Source organism: Moschus berezovskii, chromosome 4 (genome assembly GCF_049115385.1).
Source record: "Moschus berezovskii isolate FMDL1 chromosome 4, NW_MosBer_1.0, whole genome shotgun sequence".
Classification (NCBI taxonomy): Eukaryota; Metazoa; Chordata; class Mammalia; order Artiodactyla; family Moschidae; genus Moschus; species Moschus berezovskii.
Window position 1 is genome coordinate 46,525,266 of NC_142463.1, and position 23,546 is coordinate 46,548,811.

General features: G+C 36.9%; 1 protein-coding gene across 4 annotated transcripts in view; it reads left to right on the forward strand.

The window, feature by feature from the left end:
* LRRC7 (leucine rich repeat containing 7) overlaps positions 1 to 23,546 on the forward strand; it is a 503,703-nt gene that overhangs the window by 457,217 nt on the left and 22,940 nt on the right. For 3 of the 4 annotated variants that reach the window (XM_055402285.2, XM_088834861.1, XM_088834862.1), the window contains one exon: positions 8,413 to 8,505. In XM_055402285.2, coding sequence (XP_055258260.2) covers positions 8,413 to 8,505 — 93 coding nt within the window. Of the gene's footprint in view, positions 1 to 8,412; positions 8,518 to 23,546 lie in introns of those variants that run through there. The other variant, XM_088834863.1, reaches the window with a different exon arrangement.

Below are 23,546 nucleotides of genomic sequence, written 5' to 3' on the forward strand. Positions count from 1 at the left end.
GCATTGAATGTATAAATTACTTTGGGTAGTATACTCATTTTTACAATATTTATTCTTCCAATCCATGAACATGTCATATTTCTCCATCTATTAGTGTCCTCTTTGATTACTTTCAGTAGTGTTCTATAGTTTTCTACGTACAAGTCTTTTGTTTCCTTAGGTAGATATATTCCTAAGTATCTAATTCTTTTTGTTGCAACAGTGAATGGAATAGTTTCCTTAATTTCTCTATTTTAACATTATTAGTGTATAGGAATGCAAGGGATTTCTGTGTGTTGATTTTATATCCTGCAACTTTACTGTAATCATTGATTAGCTCTAGTAGTTTTCTGGTAGAGTCTCTAGGGTTTTCTGTGTAGAGGATCATGTCATCAGCGAACAGTGAAAGTTTTACTTCTTCTTTTCCAATTTGTATTCCTTTTATGTCTTTTTCTGCTCTGATTGCTGTGGCCAAAACTTCCAGAACTATGTTGAATAGTAGTGGTGAGAGTGGGCACCCTTGTCTTGTTCCTGACTTTAGGGGAAATGCTTTCAGTTTTTCACCATTGAGGATAATGTTTGCTGTGGGTTTGTCATATATAGCTTTTATTATGTTGAGGTATGTCCCTTCTATTCCCACTTTCTGGGGGGTTTTTATCATAAATGGATGTTGAATTTTGTCGAAGGCTTTCTCTGCATCTATTGAGATAATCATATGATTTTTATTTTTCAGTTTGTTAATGTGGTATATTACGTTAATTGATTTGCGGATATTGAAGAATCCTTGCATTCCTGGGATAAAGCCCACTTGGTCATGATGTATGATCTTCTTAATATGTTGTTGGATTCTGATTGCTAGAATTTTGTTAAGGATTTTTGCATCTATGTTCATCAGTGATATTGGCCTGTAGTTTTCTTTTTTTGTGGAGTCTTTGCCAGGTTTTGGGATTAGGGTGATGGTGGCCTCATAGAATGAGTTTGGAAGTTTCCCTTCCTCAGCAATTTTCTGGAAGAGTTTGAGTAGAATAGGTGTTAGCTCTTCTCTAAATTTTTGGTAGAATTCGGCTGTGAAGCCATTTGGACCTGGGCTTTTGTTTGCTGGAAGATTCCTGATCACAGCCTCTAGTTCCGTGCTTGTGATGGGTCTGTTCAGATTTTCTATTTCTTCCTGGTTCAGTTTTGGAAAGTTGTACTTTTCTAGGAATTTGTCCATTTCTTCCAGGTTATTCATTTTATTGCCATATAATTGCTGATAGTATTCTCTAATAATCCTTTGTATTTCTGTGTTGTCAGTTGTGATCTCTCCATTTTCATTTCTAATTTTATTGATTTGGTTCTTTTCCCTTTGTTTCTTGATGAGTCTGGCTAGTGGTTTGTCACTTTTATTTACCTTCTCAAAGAACCAACTTTTGGCTTTGTTGATTTTTGCTATGGCCTCTTTTGTTTCTTTTGCATTTTTTTCTGCCCTAATTTTTATGATTTCTTTCCTTCTACTGACCCTGGGGTTCTTCATTTCTTCCTTTTCTAGTTGCTTTAGATGTAGAGTTAGGTTATTTAGTTGACTTTTTTCTTGTTTCTTGAGGTGTGCCTGTATTGCTATGAACTTCCCCCTTAGCACTGCTTTTACAGTGTCCCAGAGGTTTTGGGTTGTTGTGTTTTCATTTTCATTCATTTCTATGCATATTTTGATTTCTCTTTTGATTTCTTCTATGATTTGTTCATTATTCAGCAGTGTGTTGTTCAGTCTCCATATGTTGACATTTTTAATAGTTTTTCTCCCATAATTGAGATCTAATCTTACTGCATTGTGGTCAGAAAAGATGCTTGGAATGATTTCAATTTTTTTGAATTTACCAAGGCTAGATTTATGGCCCAGGATGTGATCTATCCTGGAAAAGGTTCCGTGTGCACTTGAGAAAAAAGGTGAAATTCATTGTTTTGGGGTGAAATGTCCTATAGATATCTATTAGGTCTAACTGGTCTATTGTATCATTTAAAGTTTGTGTTTCCTTGTTAATTTTCTGTTTAGTTGATCTATCCATAGATGTAAGTGGGGTATTAAAATCTCCCACTATTATTGCATTGTTGTTAATTTCCCCTTTCATACTTGTTAGTAATTGTCTCACATATTGCGGTGCTCCTATGTTGGGTGCATAAATATTTATAATTGTTATATCTTCATCTTGGATTGATCCTTTGATCATTATGTAGTTTCCTTCTTTGTCTCTTTTCACAGCCTTTGTTTTAAAGTCTATTTTATCTGATATGAGTATTGCTACTCCTGCTTTCTTTTGGTCTCTATTTGCATGGAATATCTTTTTCCAGCCCTTCACTTTCAGTCTGTATGTGTCCCTCGTTTTGAGGTGGGTCTCTTGCAGAGAACATATATGGGGGTCTTGTTTTAGTATCCATTCAGCCAGCCTTTGTCTTTTGGTTGGGGCATTCAACCCATTTACGTTTAAGGTAATTATTGATAAGTACGATCCCGTAGCCATTTTCTTTATTGCTTTGGGTTCAAGTTTATACACCCTTTCTGTGTTTCCTGTCTAGAAAAGATCCCTTAGCATTTGTTGGAGAGCTGGTTTGGTGATGCTGAATTCTCTCAGCTTTTGCTTGTCTGTAAAGCTTTTGATTTCTCCTTCATATCTGAATGAGATCCTTGCTGGGTACAGTAGTCTGGGCTGTAGGTTATTTTCTTTCATCACTTTAAGTATGTCTTGCCATTCCCTCCTGGCCTGAAGAGTTTCTGTTGAAAGATCGGCTGTTATCCTTATGGGAATCCCCTTGTGTGTTATTTGCTGTTTTTCCCTTGCTGCTTTTAATATTTGTTCTTTGTGTTTGATCTTTGTTAATTTGATTAATATGTGTCTTGGAGTATTTCGCCTTGGGTTTATCCTGTTGGGGACTCTCTGGGTTTCTTGGACTTGGGTGATTATTTCTTTCCCTATTTTAGGGAAGTTTTCAACTATTATCTCCTCAAGTATTCTCTCATGGTCTTTCTTTTTGTCTTCTTCTTCTGGGATTCCTATGATTCGAATGTTGGAGTGTTTAACATTGTCCCAGAGGTCTCTAATATTGTTCTCATTTCTTTTGTTTTTCTTTTTTCCTCTCTGTTTATTTCTACAATTCTATCTTCTAGCTTGCTTATCCTGTCTTCTGCCTCTGTTATTCTACTGTTTGTTCCCTCCAGAGTGTTTCTGATCTCATCTATTGCATTATTCATTGTATATTGACTCTTTTTTATTTCCTCTAAGTCCTTATTAAACCTTTCTTCCATCTTCTCAATCCTTTTCTCCAGGTTATTTATCTGTAACTCCATTTTGCTTTCAAGATTTTGAATCATTTTCACCACCAAAATTCGAAATTCTTTATCAGGTAGATTCCCTATATCTTCCTCTTTTGTTTGTGTTAGTGGGCCTTTATCTTGTTCCTTTACTTGCTGGGTATTTCTCTGCCTCTTCATCTTGCTTATATTGCTTTGCTTGGGGTGGCCTTTCCCTCTTCTGGCCGTTGGTGGAGTTCTCTTTATTATGTAGTTTCCTTGCTGTGTGTGGGGTTGAACGGGTGACTTGTCAAGGTTCCCTGGTTATGGAAGCTTGTGTCGGTGTTCTGGTGGGTGGAGCTGGATTTCTTCTCTCTGGAGAGCAATGAAGTGTCCAGTAATGAGTTATGAGATGTCAGTGGGTTTGAAGTGACTTTGGGCAGCCTGTATATTGAAACTCAGGGCTAGTTTCCTGTGTTACTGGAGAATTTGCGTGGTATGTCTTGCTCTGGAACTTGTTGACCCTTGGGTGGTGCTTGGTTTTAGTGTAGGTATGGAGACGTTTGATGAGCTCCTATCGATTAATGTTCCCTGGAGTCAGGAGTTCTCTGGTGTTCTCAGGATTCGGGCTTAAGCCTCTTGCCTCTGGTTTTTGGTCTTATTCTTGGAGTAGCCTCTAGATTACTCTGTCATTTCCAAGGTGGTTCCCTCTGTTTGCTTCTGTTTGCTGGTCTCTTCAGTGTCTAATTTCCGCCCTGATACTAGGGGGTGGGTGGACACTTTTTAAGGCTCAGTTGTTCAGTCCTGTTCTGGGAAGGGAGGAACGCTGCAGACGAATATCTCTGGCGTCTGTGGGGAGTGCTCACAGCGTCTCAGCCACACTGGGTTTGCCCCCACTCACAGCGTGTGTGCTGTCCCAGTCTACACTGTACAGGCTCTAGGTTGCTCTACCGGGAACTGTCCGAGGCCGGCGCCGGGTTGTATGCACTTCCCAGGTCTGAGCGGCTCAAGTTCAGGTTCTCAGGTACTCCACAAAGGCGCAGACTTGGTTGGGCCTGCGTTTTGTGCCTTCCCCGGTTCGAGCAGCTCAGGGGACCAGGTGTTTGGCGAGCGCGGTCTCTGCAACTTATCGCCTCCCCAGTCCCCGCCACTCAGTTTTCTGGGTGTACAACCACGCACCTTCTCAGGGGGATATCGACCTGCCCGAGCCCAAGAAGTCCTGATTAGCAACAAGCCTGCCTGCAGTTTGTATCAGATGCCTTTCTGGGGCTGCGGTTGCCCCCTCCGGCTCTGGCTGACCTCCCTGCCTGTCTCGGCGGGGGATGAGGGACAGGCCGACTGCAGCCGGCTCGCTCTGATCAGTCCTTTATTCTGTGAGCGGGGCTGGCTGAGTCTTAGGTTAGAGCTTTCCGCCTGTTCGTGGGGAAGCTATCCCACTCTGCTTTGCTCTCCCCAGTTCTCTCAGATTGTTCTTGCGGCGTTCAAGCCCAGTCCTCTCTCTAAGCAGTTCAGCCGGCTCCTCCCTGCCCAGCCCCCGCTTGCTAATGGCGTATGCAGGCGTCTGCTTCTCTGCTGGGAGTTACCGTTTGGCGGGTAATCTGTGGGTTTTAAAAAAATCTTAAAAAAAAAAAGAGGGTTATGTGGCCCTCTGAGATTCCAAGGCTCGCCACAGATTCGCCAGTGAGAGTGTTTCCTGGTGTTTGGAAACCTCTCTTTTTAAAGCCTCCCTTCCTGGGACAGAGCTCCGTCCTTACTTCTTTCGTCTCTCTTTTTATCTTTTATGTTTTTTCCTACCTCCTTTCGAAGACAATGGGCTGCTTTTCTGGGTGCCTGATGTCCTCTGCCAGCATTCAGAAGTTGTTTTGTGGACTTTACTCCGCGCTCAAATGTTCTTTTGATGAATTTGTGGGGGAGAGAGTGGTCTCCCCGTCCTATTCCTCCGCCATCTTGTTCCTTATCTAAACTCGTTTGTTTCAGAACCAGTTTGGTTGCCAGCACAGCCCTTATTCCTCTGCGTTTGCAGTCCACTGGGCTCCGCCCTCCGGATTCCCTTTCATTCTGCTAGTCTGAGCGCTCTTCCAGCTGGCTGCCTGGAACTCTTGTTTCCACAACCCAAATTTTAAATAATTTAATTGGAAATGCACAGATATACTGGAAAATATAAAGGTCAAATCTTTAAGTTATGTTTAGTTCCTTTCTTCTCATTTTCTAATTAATGACAAATAACAAAAAAGGACTACTAGGTGAAATGGTATGTTACATAAAGCTAAAGTACTCCTTCAAGCTACATCAAGCAGTTATATGTTCATGTCCATAGACAGTGAGCCATTTAAATACAAAACTATTCAAAATCATAGTTTCTACCACCATATGATAACTAGTTTTAACAAATCTAGATCAACTAAAGGAAAAGTTTTAATTAAACATATCTTTAAAATAAAACATAGAGTACTATGGTAATTGCAGTTACTCATCATTTAGAGACTGTTCATTAATGACTTCACCATAAAAATCACATTAGTGGATAGTTTTTTGTTCAAGTGCTGCAAGTGAACTGCATATAATAGTTAACCATTGTATTTACTATTAAGGAATATGACAGTGAATTAAGGACAGTCTCATTAAATGGTCAGTCCCATTTAATGAGACTTGATGTGAACAAATTGATCCAGTTACCATCAACTCACAATATATGCTAATTAAGTCAGGAATAGGACTCAAGTTTGCCTTGAACTTGAGGTAAGGATTAAATGTACCTTAAAAATAAAGATGTAGAGAACATTTTGAGCATTTGCATTTGCCCATAAGCAAATTAATAGGCTAAGAAGCGTTGCTGGAGAAAACGTTAAGCTGATGTTTAAAATCATCTTAAAGAACATTTCCAGTATGATGGACGTTGTGGTTCAGTAGCTAAGTCATGTCCTACTCTTTCGCAACACCATGGACTGTAACCCACCAGACTCCTCTGTCCATGGGATCTCCCAGGCAAGAATACTGGAGTGGGTTGCCATTTCCTTCTCCAGGGGATCTTCCCAAGCCAGGAATCGAACCTGCATCACCTGCACTGCAGGCAGTCTCCTGCACTGAAGGCAGATTTTTCACCACTGAGCCACCAGGGAAGCCCTTCCAGTATGTATTTATATAAACACAAAATATATGCTAATGTATTTTTAAATTATTTTTCTTAACTCTTTATTAACCTTTTGCCTGCTAATCTCTAGTAATACTTGGTTCATCCTAGTTTCACTCCTTGTTCAGTACATTAAAGTTATAAAAGTTTTTTTCCTGTTATATAATCAAATGATATGCTACCTCTGGGGTTCCCAAGTCTTTCAGTCATCTGGGGTCACCCTGTCCCACTTCAGATGGAAAACTAGCATTTTCTCACAGCCCCCCCACACACATCCCCAGCTCTGAATCATCAAGAATTCCTAGGCTTTTTATAGTTTCTCTGGATCAGTGGTCCTCAATCTTTTTGACACCAGGAACCGGTTTTGTGGAAGACAGTTTTTCCATAGACAGGGTGCAGGGAGGGCAAGATGACTTAAGAATGATTTAAGTGCATTACTTTTATTGTGCTCCTTATTTCCATTATGATTAATCAGTTACACCTCAGATCATCAAGCATTAGATCCCAGAGGTTGGGGACCCCTGCTCTAGCTCAGTGGTGACACTGATGTCCCTTCCACTGAATTCTTGATCTGCATCTTTGCATCAACTTTTATAATGGCTGTTACCTTTGCTACCTCCTTACCCCATGCTGGATCTACTTCTAATGCCATCATTTCTTGGAAAGCACAGGGCTCTGATGTTTAACAGATCTCATTTATGATTTGGGGCTTGGGGAGGTAACAGAGCACAGAATACTAGAATATAAGCCTTCACAGTCCTAAATATTTACTGACTCTTCTCTATCACAAACAATTCCTCCATATTTTTGATCTCTTTCTTTTTTCATTCTTTTCCTCTTTCTTTTAAGACCTGTTAACTGTCTCTTCAGGAGCTGCTGTCAAAGCCCTGAACTCTTTTCAGAGTCTTTCTTTTCTCTTTTCTTTCGCCTTCACTCAAACTGTGGCTAAAACTTCACCCCTTTCTCAAATGAAAGCCTCTGCTGTATCTAAACAATAGAATTATCTACCCAGGAGATGAATTGTTCTACTCTCCTAGAAAACAATAGCAACTAATTTAAATTACATAGCCATCTTTTCCCTCACTCTACACTTGCAAAATTTTTTTCACTTAGTCACACAGCTCTTTCTAATTAGTCAGAATATATGTGCATTTGAAGTAGATAATTAAAATAATGCAATTGTTATCGTTAAAAGATTTTTAAGTTTTACAAACTGCTAATCAAAATTTAGACCTGCTCATGGTAATGAATGAATACTTACTCATGTCTACTTGCCCAGGTAATTTTAAGTTAATTCCTATCATAGTTGATGCCTATAGAAACACTGCTGCTGAAGCTGAAACTCCAATACTTTGGCCACCTGATGTGAAGAGCCAACTCCCTGGAAAAGACCCTGATGCTGGGAAAGATTGAAGGCAAAAGGAGAAGGGGACAACAGAGGATGAGATGGTTAGACAGTATCACCAACACAATGGACATGAATATGAGCAAACTCCAAGAGATAATGGAGGACAGAAAAGCCTGGTGTGCTGCAGTTCATTGGCCCACAAAGAGTCAGACATGACTTAGCAACCGAACTTCACCACCAGAGAAATACTATTTTGTCAGAGTTTATACTGTCTTTTGTGTACCAAGTTAACATAGGCTAACCCTGAGAACTTAAGTGAAATGTGAATCTTTTCTGCTGCTGCTGCTGCTAAGTCACTTCAGTCGTGTCCGACTCTGTGTGACCCCATAGACGGAAGCCCACCAGGCTCCCCCATCCCTGGGATTCTCCAGGCAAGAACACTGGAGTGGGTTGCCATTTCCTTCTGCAATGTGTGAAAGTGAAAATGAAAGTGAAGTCGCTCAGTCGTGTCCGACCCTTTGCGACCCCACGGACTGCAGCCTACCAGGCTCCTCCATCCATGGGATTTTCTAGGCAAGAGTACTGGAGTGGCTTGCCATTGCCTTCTCCGGAATCTTTTTTAGTAGGATACAATTATTTGAAGATATTTAGCTTTACATGTATTTGATTACTTTTTTTATCTTTTTTACATAGTTTTGTGTGAGAATAGAAAAGAATCCTGGCCTTGGATTTAGTATCAGTGGTGGAATTAGTGGACAAGGAAATCCATTTAAACCTTCTGACAAGGTAAGAAGTTAATTTCTTATTGACAATTTTAATTAGTAAAACACTGTATGGTAGCAAAAATGATTTTTAAAATTTCATGGTTTTACTGTGCTTTAATAAGCTAGCTAACTATGAAACCAGTTAGAAACTTTCTCAGCAAGGGGAAAAAAGAATTCACTGCAGGGACTGACAAATCCTACGAATAAGAAGAAATAAATTTAAGCATTCTCTTTGAAAAGGAAGTTGCTTGTTTTTTACCCTTTGTTTTGTTCACCGCTGTATATATTTCTAAAGGAAGCTACACAGGTAATTTTTAACAATTTGTTTCCAAAAGTTGTAAATTATTTATTTGAGAAAATGTTTCGTCATAGTAACAGGATGAATAAATACTGATTCAACACCAGGGCCAGTTAATTGACATCTTTATACTTAATCCATCATATTTGTAAAGTATTTCACTGATAGGACTGTAGATCTAAAAGACCAGAGAAAAGAAATATCCTGTGAGAACATCAGTTAGCCACAGCAGAGGGATGGGGTCCTCCTCTCATGCTCAGCCCTGTTTGCCAAACCATGGGTGAACGTTCACCTCCTCCCCCAACTCTGACCTCAACCATTGCCGGATATCCATCATGCTGCTCATGCTCACGTTTGGCCTGTCTGATCCCACTGAAGAACACTTGACTTTTTTATTCAAAAAAATGCACCCTGGGCTGCATAATCTGCCCTCTGCCATCAGTGTTTTAATACTCTCAGCTTCTAAACAATTAGTAATTATAATTTGATGGTAATTGAAACTGTCTGCTTTTGACCTTATCAAATTTAACTGCATTCAGCGACATCATAAAACTCTGGGTGATGAATAAAGACAGAAATTAGATAAAAGTAAAACTTCCACAGGCTCTTGACTTACTTCTGAGTCACATGCTGGTGCTTTTCAATGTCCCACTGTTACAAAGGTAACCCACACATCAGTTTCTGATCAAAAGACCTATTTCTGCAAAAACTTGTATGCCCCTACCCTGGAGATTTCCATAGCCTTTACTCCCTTATTTTCCTCAACTTCTTCCCACTCTTTTTGTTTCCTACCATGCATTATGCCCTTCTTCTTTTTCTTTTTGGAGAAGAAGAAAGGAAGAGTTTGGACCAAGAGGAAGAATTATTCTTACTGTACATATTATATTAGGATGGAAGGGAAAGAAATCCCCAGTGTCCATAAACAAGAGTTTCTTTGATTAAGTGATTGGAACAGGTATTCCCATATAAGGAATGTGTATCAAGCAGCCCTATATAAAAGGGGAATTCCAGTTTTAAAATGTTTGTGTATAAATAACTGCTGCATTTCCTCTTTGAAATGATGTTGAAGATAATCATTGATTTAGTAGAATTTAAATATTTGTGGCTTAGTAGGACCAAGTGTTTACTGAATTTTAATAAGTTATTAATGTATCTTAAGACAAAAAGCATGAAAATGCAAAATCATCAGAAACATATGATATTTTTAAAAGCCTCAAATGATTGTCTGATTCATCTTGGCCCCTCTTTTTCTCTCTGGTTTTACATCTCCTCCATAAACTCTTTCAATGAAAAGTTAACAACCTTATCATTCATACAACAGTTGAAATTCAAAATTCATGTTTTCCTCTCCTTTCTCACCAGCGTGTACACTTTTCCACCATATTTTTGGAAAGCACAGGGTACTAGATATTTTTCAATTAAGGATGAACAAATCACTAAGTAGTCAAAATGTCAGAATGCTGTTACTTTTTTGCTTTTATTTTCAACTGAAGGGGACAGTAGATGTGAGGCTTTGAAATCATTGCCTATGATTCTTCCTCTATGGGAAAATATGAACACTTAATAGCTATTAATTTAATTTCTCATTTGTAGTATTTTAATGACTCTAGTGAGACTGAATTATTTCTATGATCTTACATAATCTATCCATTGAAAGATTTCCCCACAAAAGCACTTTCTTTGCCTGATTACTTTCTAAAACATTTAAAATCTGAAAAGTCTCTATTACTGCAAATTGATCAGATTAATTAAAAATTAATTAATTTAAATTTCATCTATAGTTCCAAATCTACAGATTCTCAGATTGCTTTTAATTTATTGACCACATCAATCATACGGTAAATACTCAGTAAAAAGTGTTGAGAAGATCTAAAGACACTAGCTCTGGACAATTTCTATAAGAGTTTAATCCTCTCATAAGGAAAGGGATTAATCTCAAAGAAATTCAGTTGCATTTCTTTATCCCCCGTGCTCCATTCCTGTAGTGGTTGCATAAAATTTAGTGTATAACCCAGTGCCTGAAACCAAAGAGTATCAAACAGCAAGAAAATCAAGCTTAAAAATACTCTTCTTGAGAGGTTCCGGGAACTCCAGTGGTTAGGACTTGGCACTTTCACTGCTGTGGTCCTGGGTTCAATTTCTGGGCAGGGAAATAAGATACCACAAGCCATGTGGCACAGACAAAATACTCTTCTCTCCAATGTTGAAGAACAAGTTTTATCATAAATTGGTTAATTTGCAGCTGTGAGGAGAGGTGAGGAGAACCAAATTCAACCAATGTTTTAATTCAGCAGTTAGTAACTGGATCACAGGTTGATGCTTTCTTTATAAGGAGTTCTAGTAAAGTTAGGAAAAGGCTTAAACTTTAATATAATATATACCCTCTTCCAATAAGAGCTTCCCTAGTGTCTCAGGGATAAAGAAAACACCTGCCAATGCAAGAGACATAAGAAATGTGGGTTCGATCCCTGGATTGGGAAGATCCCCTGGAGAAGGAAATGGCAACCCACTCCAGTATTCTTGCCTGGAGAAGTCCATGAAGAGTCGGACACAACTTAGCAACTGAAAAACAACTCTTTTAATAAACAGGCCATGGATTCAAAATGGTCTTTCAAGCACACTGTATAATTTTACTTACTATTTATGAATGTTTAAGTGTTTTATAACGTCACTCAAAATTCTAAGTATCCAAGATATCTGAATGTCTTAGAGTCATTGAAGACTTTCTGTACTAAAGCAACCAATGGAATTGTTCCATTCTCTTCATTACAATTGCTTGGAACCATTGTTTCAGCTAAATGCCAATGACCAAAGTGAAATAGCATCCAAACTGATTATGTGCTATACAGCCAGGTAGGAAAAGCATGAAGTAGTCATCCCAAAGGGCTGAGAGGATGGAGCTGGGGCAAAAGTGAGTTGTGTTGTTCAGTCTGTCAGAAGTTCCAATTTAGATTCTGTTCCAATTTAGATATTGCAGAAAAACTCTTGCTACAGCTCAAAAGTTAACTGAGGCTTTAGAGAGAATTGAGGATCAAGCCAGATATGAATACTGTATTGTACAAGACTTTGAGAGCTAAGAACAGCATCTGGTCTTGCAAATGTAACTCCTCTCAAAGACCTCAAGGTAGTCTGAATCAACTATGGTCTCCTTGGATTAAATGGATGGAGCATGATTAGTACTACAGTTCATATCGTTGTCAGAACAGTGGTGAACAGAACAACTACTCACAGTTGAACAACCCAACTCACTCATCATGGAGTTCATTATTTTAGGTTCACTGCCAGGTGAAAGCTGCTTTTACATACTTGAAAAGAGAAAACTGTAGAAAACCAGATAAAAATGACCTTATGTAATGCTTGCCTTTGCCCTCCCAGTGAAGTGGATGGAGCCATTATCTGATTTATTATCATCAGATTTATTATTATTTATTGCTATCAAGATGGCAAGATGCTCCACAGAGATAAAAGATTTTGATGTAACAAATCTGATAATAATAATAAAAGTATATAGACTTTTATTGAGTATCTGTAATGTGTTAGTCACTATACTTGGCTCTTTAAATACATGAACTGATCTGATCTTCATAACAACTTATGTTAGTTGAATATTATCATTCCTCATTTTGTGGAATGGCCCAGAGGGGTTAATTAAGTTGCCCAGGGTCATTTAGCTGATCTGTGGCAGACAAGATTGGAACCCAGATTGATCTGTTTCCAAATCCTTTTCTCTTAATAAGCACTGTGATGCACACCTCTGTCTGCAAATACCACTTAGCAGAAGAGCCATGTGACAAATTTAGACCCTGTAGAGTTGAGACTAATCTAATATAAGAATAATCTAATATTGAAGGTGTTACAGAACACTCTAATTAGTTATAGCCTAGATATTTGCTTCAACAAATCCTCGAAAGTCAGCATATTTTCTCTATTGAACTTAGATAATTAGAAGCATGAGTACAGCATACAGTACATATTGGATTGCTAAGCACTTGTATATCTTTTAGACTAAGGTATTATTACAGTGGAGATTGTGCCAGTGGAACAAACCACAACAATCTTTCCCTATTTAAGTATTCATAAAATAATAACTCATGATTGCAAAATTTAATATAGTAATACAGTTTCCATGAGATGTTGTTGGGAAGAGATTGGATTAATGGATGATTGATATCATGTTGTTTTGTGACTTCATAAGGCAGCCCAAGACTCTGAAAATAAATAAATTTTTAATGTTGCATTCACATAGCTCCTCATTCAAGGACTGATATCCCTCCTTGCTTCATTTGAGAAGAATGGACTAAGAAGCTTCTGGATTTTAAAGATATTAAAGGAGATCACAGGCCCTTTCTCTATATGCTGTAAAAGTATAGCACTGAATAATCCCATGAACAATTAACTAGAAACAGGATCAAATGGAAGCTACATTATGCATATCCTCAAATTACATGATAGCAGGAAATACATATACTAGGATATTGGGAGCAAAAAATCACTTATTCTCCACAGTTTTATCATAAACACTCATGCTCAGCAGATGCCAGAGACCTTACTTATATTTCCATGAATTTGGACAATCTGCGTGTAGACAGAAGTGATAGAAGAAACAATTCACGTTCTTTCTTAAACGCCTTAATTTGCCCGTGGTTTAGGTAAAATCCCAAGCCAAAGAAGAATATTAGAGGCATGTCAACTGTAAGATTCTATAATCACCAATAAACTCTAAATGTTCTGGAATTTCAGAATAAATTACTGTGCTTAATTGTATATAAATTTTAAAAGATCAATTCCAGATGCCAAACAGCCTACAACTAGATGTAGGCCCCTCCTATTTACACACCACCTTCCACCCCTAGAAAAAAAAATTGTATGGAGATGGACATTGCATCAAATAAAAGTTTTTTATATGATTAATATTAAGAAGAGAAGAAAAGTTAGTTGTACAGATCCAAAGCATTTCCTTGATACCTTTACTGGGAATAATAATACTCAGAGGCATGCTTGGCAGTAGCAAGTTTGAAAACATACAAGAAATATTTCCCAGGTTTATATTTACTACATAAATATTAAACTACATGGAATATTTCCTTAATTTTTTATAATTCCTAAAGATGATTTAGTTTATATATTTCTAAACTAATTTTATAATATAACATATGTCTGTTCCATCCTTAATTCTACTTTGAGTGAATATGTAATACAAAATAATGTGGAGAACTTATTAATTATGTGAAGATAACATTCAGGAGCAAGAAATAGATAAAATACAAATATGTGTAATTTTTATATAAAGCTGAATTTTTAAAAACAAATAACAAGCATAAATTATTGTACTACTTGGTTATTCCAGCTGCATCTTAGTCACATTGCAGTTTGAGGTTTAGAATACCATTTGGTTCTTTAAGGACATTAAAAGCAAGGATTTTTTTTAATAAAAATGCATTTTTGCCTATTTTGTTCTTTATCTTATATGTTGAAAAGACCCCTCTATTCAGAAATATTAATAGAAATGCAGTCTTCACAATCTCCTTTTAATAGGATTCTATAAATATGATCACCTATATGAGGTCTTTTTAGAAGGCTCCAAGGCTTCTCTGGTGGCTCAGACAGTAAAGAATCTGTCTGCAATGCAGGAGACCTGAGTTTGATCCCTGGGTCAGGAAGATCCCCTGGAGGAGGAAATGGCAACCCACTCTAGTATTCTTGCCTGGAGAATTCCATGGACACAGGAGTCTGGTGGGCTCCAGCCCATGGGGTCTCAAAGAGTTGGACACAACTGGGTAACTAACACTCAGGAAGTTGTGGCAGTGTACTTCAGCCAATTCAATGATTTTAATATCAAGACACTATGTTATAAAGAAGAGATATAAGATTTCAGCTTGCAAAGGGATGTAATAAAATATAACAACACAGATATGATTATTTAAGAAAATATCATTCTATTTTACATATGAAAAAATAAGGTGATTTAAAAGAACTATTTCAAATAAGAACATTGATTGGGACATTTTAATTCAATGGTATATTTAGAAAAACACTTAAGATTGCTATCACTTTGTGATATTTTTTAACAATCGGTAAAATATTTTTCAATAAAATTGAAGTCCAAGTACATAACCAGTTGTATTAGTTGCTAGAGTTAAATGTTATCTATGTTTTGTCTGCTGCATAATGTCAGCTATTTAGCATGGAACAAAATAAGCTCAAGAAGGAGGCAGAAATGGTATGGGAAAGGACTTGAGACTTTTTAAGTTTGTTTCAATTTTTGGAAAAACATCAGAGACTTTTCAATCAAAATACAAAAACACTTAAAATTAGTTCATAAATAATATCTTATGTAATAACTAATAAGAATTAACAGGTTCATCAATTAGAGAAAGCTTATTACTGAGGGTCCAAAAGATCTTTGAGAAATGTGTGAAGTCTCTCATAGTCCATTTAAAAATTTACACCACAACTTGTAGATGGTATTCCAGGGACTGCCATAGTATTTCTAATTTCTGCTTGAAAATGTTATAGCTAACTAGAATCTTGAAAATATTATGAAGTCAGATTAATAGAAATAAAAACAAGGTAAAAAATGATCTTCCATATCTCTTCCCATAGCAATATTGTTTAACTTTTAAAAACTTACACATCTAAAATTTGAGATGTATCTCAATAGCACGTATTTAATAACAGTATAATCCATTTTTCCTCCAATCCACCTCCCAAGTTGCTGTATGCATGGGAGCCTGATACTGGCTTCCAAAGAATCACTAGTAAGCAAAATATAGAATCTGCATATACCTTCAAGGCAAGAAGATACTGCAGAGCTTTAATTTTTGTAGTTTATATTTGTCTAAAATCAGATCCTCAAGATGCAGAACCAGAGATGGAGATTTTTGTGCAAGTTAATTGAAGAATTGCTGTTAGGCAAAATCTGTATGAGAACGAGGTATGCTGGAGGGCAGGTGAAGAAACCAGGCAAAGATATGGATTTAGTGGGAATTTTAATTAAATTTAAAAAATTGAATTAAAAAAATAGGGTACCACAGAGTTGTCTCACCCTGAGGAAGGAAACAGCCTTTTGTACCCTGGTATCAGTCATTGAGGGCTTCATAAGTGGCTCAGTGGTAAAGAATCTGCCTGTCAATGCAAGAGATGTGGGTTTGATCCCTGGGTCAGGAAGATCCCTGGGTCGGGAGAAGGAAATGGCAACCCACTCCAGTATTCTTGCCTGGGAAATCCTATGGACAGAGGAGCCTGGCAGGCTACCGTCCATGGGGTTGCAAGAGAGCCAAACACAACTTAGCGACTAAACAGCATCATCAGTCATTGACGACGTGGGAAGGAGCATGACCTACCCAGCATTTCTCAGTAAGGAAGCTCCAGGCTGAGGGTAATTTTCAAAAGAAGTGTTAGATGTGAGCTGTCAGCAGCACCTGCAGAGTGAGAGCACCAACCTGATCAAGGGAATTGGGGCAGGTCCCCAAAAGTGTCCATTGTACCATTATGAAAATAATGGATGTTTTTCATCTTTCAAACTGAAAGTACTTCAGTACTAGTAATTCTGATATGCTTTAACCTATGAGCCACCATGCTTCAACCATGACATCAACCATTGCCAAAGCAACTGATACTTCAGCATGGATCCTGAAATTTGTTGTGTTGTATTTTTTCAACAAGACCCATTAAATCTGCTTTTAAATCCTTGTAATTTTTCTGATTAATCTTTTTTAAAAAAAAGACTGCTATATCCCACAAATATAGTCTTAGCCTTTCTAAGAGATCCGTTCCGTTCCGTCGCTCAGTCTTGTCCGACTCTTTGCAGCCCTGTGGACTGTAGTCTACCAGGCTTCTCCGTCCATGGGATTCTCCAGGCAAGAATACTGGAGTGGGTTACCATTTCCTTCTCCAGGGGATCTTCCCGACCCAGGGATCGAACCCGGGTCTCCCGCATTGGAGGCAGACGCTTTAACCTCTGAGCCACCAGGGAAGCCCTTCTAAGAGATAGTAATCACTAATTGAGCCAAATCTCTGTTCTTTGATAGCTAAAGGGATTCACAAAATAATATTGATCATAAGGAGCAGGGAAATTTTGCGTGAGCACACTTAGGTAGGAAAAAAAAAATCAGGTAGCAATAGGTACAATCAGAGAAATCTAAAACAACTAAAAAGAAAACCCAAGTAACTGCAAAACACTTTTATTGTGTCATTTTTCTCTTTTGGGTGTATAAAGAAAATCATGAGAACACAGTTGATTCTTAAGTTCTGTAAGTTCCAACTTAAGTTTTCCCTAAGATCTTTTGAATGAGTTGAAGGAAAGCCATAAAGAGATGAGAATGGATTTCCAGACACCAAGTTAACCTGAAGGTCCCAGAACTCTTCTGGAAAGCTGAACTACTAGATCAGAATTTTTAGATTGTGTGATTTTTAAATGTATATATATAAATACATGTGTGTGTATATATATATATACATACATATGTAAGTATGTATATTTTCAAAATATATATTATGGGGTTTGGGGGGCTTATTGCTTTTGTTTTTTGACTGTGGTGGGTCTTCATTACTACACACGGGCTTTTCTCTAGTTGCTGCAAGCGGGGGCTACTCTCTAGTTGCAGTGCTCAGGATTCTCCTTGCAGTAGCTTCTCTTGTGGCAGAGCACAGGCTCTATGCATGTGGGCTTCAGTGGTTGTGTCTCACAGGCATAGTTGCTCCGCAGCATGTGAGATCTTCCCAGACCAGGAATCAAACCAGTGTCCCTTCCATTAAAAGGTGGATTCTTAACCACTGGACTACTGGAGAAGCTTCCAAAATATATAAATTGTTAATAAATCCACAGTTACATTAAGCAGTGAGCATGTAATAACAGTTTAGGATTACTGCATAAAGTATAAAACTACAAGTTAGATTTTGTTTAATTGTCTATCATCTTTATAATATAATTAGCATAGCTATACATGGTCTTAGTAACCAATTGTATTTTTAAATATAATGGAGTAGAAATTATTTCCCATATTTGAAACCTACTGGGTCAAACCCCATCACCATACACAAACCACATTCCAATAACAAGGCACTATCATTTAACCTCCAAGGACATTTATTAATAGAAAATAGGAAGTGTTGGACTGTACATGAAAATGATTAAAGAAGAATCATATCTTAAATTTGTGTTTGTCTTTGTTTATTGAGCTATACCAAGATTTATTTATTGAGAGAAAAATCATATATTCATCCTGTCCTCTACTTTTTAAAAAATGGTTTCTACCTCGACTCTGAATGACTAATTAGTAGGATACTTCCACTAAGGTACAAGATTTGCTTATTCCTATACTGCAAGAAAACCCTGTAGTATGCTGGGTTTTGTATGACTTGCACACACCAGCTGGGAGCAGCTTCAGTTCTCTGAAGGTGTCTGTCTCTGAGCCACAATGTGAGGGTCACCAAAGAGACAGACAATTGAGAACCACTTTCACTTAGGTGTCTTCTACCAATTGTGAACTAGGGCATTCTCAGTGCTCTACTCTGGACAACATAGTCATCCTTTTAAATCATAATTAACTTAAAAATATACAACAAAATTCAAACTAGTAGGTTAAAACTTTGAGTTTTTAAAAAGTAAACACGTATTACATACAATCTTCAAACTTCACGCATTCGTTATTTTTACATGATCTTTATTACCAGGATAACTTGAAATAAAAAGTCTCTCAAGCATTTGTTATATATTTTTAAACGCTTTTTATCTTTTATGGTTTACATACTTTTTGAAAAACAACTAAGCTTTTCCTGGAGAAGGAAATGGCAACCTACTCCAGTACTTTTGCCTGGAAAATTCCATGGACAGAGGAGCCTGGTAGGCTACAATCCATGGGGTTGCAGAGTCGGGCACAACTGAACACACACTGCCCAGTCAGTCTTTTCCTTTATATTAAAGTATCCAATTACATTTATAATTCAGTTGTGACTTGAGTTGTATCTTTCGGGAATGTTGAAGTTTTGTACATAATTGCTAAAACTGGTGTTTTCTTTCCATAAAAAATAATAAATACAATCGTAATATAGTCTTAGTCGCAGATGTGTACAACTGCACTTTTTTCTCTAACTTAAACCTCAGAAAAATTAGGTAATAAATGAAAACATTGTCACTATAAAAATTAAATAATATAGAAATATAGAGACTAAAAAGTAATTTTTTAAAAAAAAAGAAACTTCCATTTCTCTCCGCCTCACACTACTAATGCACAGCCATGGCTGAGAGCCACTTTGTCAGTCAGTGTATCAGAAACCCACAACTGTAGAGCCTTTGAGACATTTGTCACTGGCCTTTTGACCTCCTGATTTCACCGCCGGCTCTAAGCAATACTCCAGCATGGTCTACTCTACATAAAGCCATATTTTATCTAAAAGAATCATAGTTTGACTGAATATAGCTCACAAGAGAACAATGTTTCACTTTAGAAACCTTATTTTAGCATAAGTGACAAAAAAGACTTCACTGAATTTTTCACTTCTCAGTCCATTATTTTGAAATGTGTCAAAAAATTTAACAGTTGAAGGGGCTTTGGGGAAGCTTGCAGGGATGATAATCAGAAAGCTGATTATTGATACTATTTTAGGAATAACTAGGAAGGAGAATCCATAGCCACCTCCAGTTACTCACTCTTGGTTTTAATGACTTCTACTATTTTATGCTATATATAAAGCTGAGAAGAAAAGCCAGTAGGAGCTCTTACAGAATCAGTAAACTGTATGAAACTTAGCAACCCAACTATTCACCTCAAGTTAAGGTCTCATATTAAATACAGGCTTTAAAGTTTAAAGAAGTCATAAAATAAAAGAAATGGAAAATATTTCACCTGTTTTTCCCAAATAGGCAAGAAATCTGGAAGGACAGTATGTAAAGGAGTGTGATCTCTTAAAAGAAAATATGAAAATCAAATGAAAGTAGATTCTTTTTTTAAGCTTAAGAATTTTACCAAGAAATAGAAATAAAAAGATAGTTTAGGTCACAATAGAGAGACTCCCATAGATTTTTAATTTTTAGGTGATAATTGGAATACTGTAACAATCAATTAAAGAAAAATTACAATTATAATTCCTATAGGAATAACCTCCGGGATATTAAAGTTTGGTTCCAGACCACTGCAATAAAATGAATATTGCAATGAAGCAAGCCCCACAGAATTTTTGGTTTCCCAATACCTTTAAAAGTTATGTTTATACTATAATGTATTCTATTAAGTGTGCAATAGCATTATGTCTAAAATAATATAGATGCCTTAATTCAAAAATGCTTTATTGCCAGGGGCTTCCCTGGTGGCTCAGATGGGAAAAATACTTTATTGCCTTTTTTTTAAAGTGAGTGAAGAGATGGAGTGGGAGGTTGGAGTTAGCAGATGCAAGCTTTTATGTATAGAATGGATAAACAAGGTCCTGCTGTATGGCACAGGGAACTATATTCAACATCTCATGATAAACCATAATGGAAATGCATATTTTTAAAAGAGAGTATATATATAAACTGAATCACTTTGCTGTATGGCAGTAATTAACATAGCATTGTAAATCAACTGTACTTCAATCAAAAAATTTAAAAATATTGTTAAAAATGCTATTATCTAAGTCTTCAGTGAGTAACATCAATGATCACTGATCACAGACCATGAACAGAATAATAATATTGCGAGACTTACCAAAATGTGACACAGAAACATTGAAGTGAGCAGATGCTGTTGGAAAAATGGCACCAATAGACTTGCTTGACAGAAAGTTGCCACAAACCTTCAATTTGTAAAAAAAAAAAAAAAAAAAAATACAGTATCTGCAAAGTGCAGAAAAGTGAAGCACAGTAAAACAAGGTATGCCTACCTAAATAAAGTAGGCAAAGCCAAGCATAATTTTAACTCTTATATTCAGATTCCCCAAAAGAGAATATTTCATCATAATCAGCATCAAACTATAAAAAGAATTCAATTTTTTAGTAGCCAATTTGTCATTTCAATAGGAATCACAGATAAAAGGAAATAAACAGCTTACTTTTGGATTGCTTTCATCAAGTCATAAGGGCAGTATCTTGAAAACTATATATCTATATACATTTTTCTTTTTGGCTACTAAATAAATCTTTACAGTGACATAAAAGAATGATGCAAATGTATTTTTTCTGTTAGGATTGCTCCATTATATTGTTACTAAGATATCTGTAATCACATAACCAGTTTCTATGGGTTTTAATAGTCTTCTTTTTGCTCCAATGGATTATTAATAAATATGATTTTTATTTTAATATTTCTTTATTTAAAAGTTCATGAAAGAGAGTTCTGAATTCCTTTAAAATCTGTGGATAAGATTTTTGTGATATTTTTAGAGGACTTTGATCATTGTATAATTTGTAATCTCTGTCTTTTGAGGCTCAATTATTTTAGGTTTCTAAAGCAATCCTTCTTTCTGTTCATTTTTTATGGATTTCATATTCATTGTTTTGTCAGTTACAGTTCAGTCGTACATTGAAGCATCATATTCAGCTGCCAATGCCCTCTTTTCTCTCTTTTTCTCGCCTTTCCTTCCCTCTTTTCTCTTTCTCTCCTCTTTAGTTTCAAATGGTCACTGGATGAATCTCTTCTCTTGATGCATATAAAGTCTTCAATTGTTAAGCTAGGAAACTGTTCAGAGCTCAAGATTTGACTTTCAGCAATTAACCTTACAATATTTTGTTTTCACACTTTTGACTCATAGAGTAAAACTATTGATAACACCTTTATTCTTGACATGTCAAGTGGTCTAATAATCACAGGGATTAAGTAAACACAGTCTACTGTGCATTTGTAATGTTGCTCCTTTGAACCACATCATAGCTTAATATTAATATTGCCCAATTTATGAAAAAAAAATCTGCCAATATTTGACCCCAAAAAGTTACCCCTTACAAGCTGTTGAATCAGTGGCTGTGTTTACTATTTCTATGAGTCAATTTTTTCCTCCAGAAACACTCTCTGAACTTTTATAGTTATATGAAAGCATAAAATATCATATTTTATAGTATATAACCAATATGTTCTAAATCATAATTGCAATAGTATGCAATTTTTATCTGACATATAGCCTTCCTAGAAACCAATTTCTTACCATCAGCTAGAACCAAGTGTTTTTCAGAATTTTAAAGAAAAGTATATTTCACAAATTGATGTTGCAGTTCCCTTAGGACAAGTTGTATTTTGGTGCCTACATTTACAATAGCTGAGACTGTCACAGTCATTCACCTTCATCATTAAACAGTCATAAAAAGTTTCTTTCTCCTCTAAAGTTAGAATGTTAAATGTTTGCCTTGTAGACTCACTCCCTGAGTCCTTCAAGGTTTATGTCCAATGGTGTGCAGGCTAGGTAACCAATAAGACAAGGTCAGATCTTAACGCTATGAAAAACCTTCCATACCCATCTGTTTTTAAAATTACTTGTGAAAAGCAAAACTTTTAAAAAGCCCATTATGGGTACTTTTGGAAAAACCATTTATAAACTTATATGAAAACTGATTCAAAAACTGGGGTAGAAATATGAAATGGCAACAGGCCATGCATATTTGCAGCACATGGCCAGTGCGCTCTAGATTAGCTTTGGTTCAAAACTGTGGGGGTTCCTCTGTGACCCCTGAGTCCATTGGATTTGTGTCTGTCTCAAACACACTTAGATATTGGTATTTGAGAGGAGAAAAGACTTATTTGGAAAGAACTGCAATACTGTTGCTCTGCTGCAAGATGCCCTCTAGAGGTGGTGCTGAGGGAAAACCACTGTGCTGCTGAGCCACTAAAGAACATGAGCTGAACATGAATGAGGTGCAAAATATTAGAAAAACACACTCAGATAAGCCATTAGCCAATAACTAGACTCTGCCATTGTTGCAGATCTGATGCTCTATTGACTTGGAGCGACCAAAGGAGATAACCTCTAAGCGTTCTTATGGACCATCAGAAAACCCTCTTGTTGGGACCTATGTCCATTATTAAGAGCAAAACAATAGTTGGAACCACTATCGCTGAGAGCCACCACTAGGAAACCACAGATGATATAGGAAAGACTTTCCAGCCCTCTTGCCATCCCCTTCCCTAAATAAAGATGGCACTCAGTATGGAGTCAATAAATGTTATATTCCCTCTTATCAGTGGGAATTCGAGGAAAAGATAACAAAGGTTGGTCTTTCAGTACACTCTAAGACTAAGAGTAAAGAAGAATTTCCTGTCAGTATTAAATCTAGTACAGTTGGGAGACTCAGAATTCTCTTAAAGTGGGCTTTGCTGGATAAAAAGACACTGGATTGTAGCTCAGTGTTCAAATTTTCAATAATTATAACAACATTTATTGACCCCATACTGAATGCCATCCACTGCTCTAAGTATTTTATATGTATTCACTCACTTAATCTAATAACTATGAGGTATAAACCACAAAGAGTCGGACACAACTGAGGGACTGAACTGAACTGAACTGATAAACCACTATTACAGGCTTCCTTGGTGGCCCAGAGAGTAAAGAATCTGCCTGCAATGCTCACTCCAGTATTCTTGCCTGGAGAATTCCATGGACAGAGGAGCCTGGCCAGCTATGGGTTGCAAAGAGTTGGACACAACTGAACATGCATACCTGCAGGCCAACACCATTGTTGCAGCCCATTGAGAACTGAGTTAAATGTCTAACCTAAAGAACTGTCAGATAATAAATTTGTGATGTTTTAAGCCATTAAGTTTGTGATAACTTATTATAGTAGCAGCAAAAATACCTAA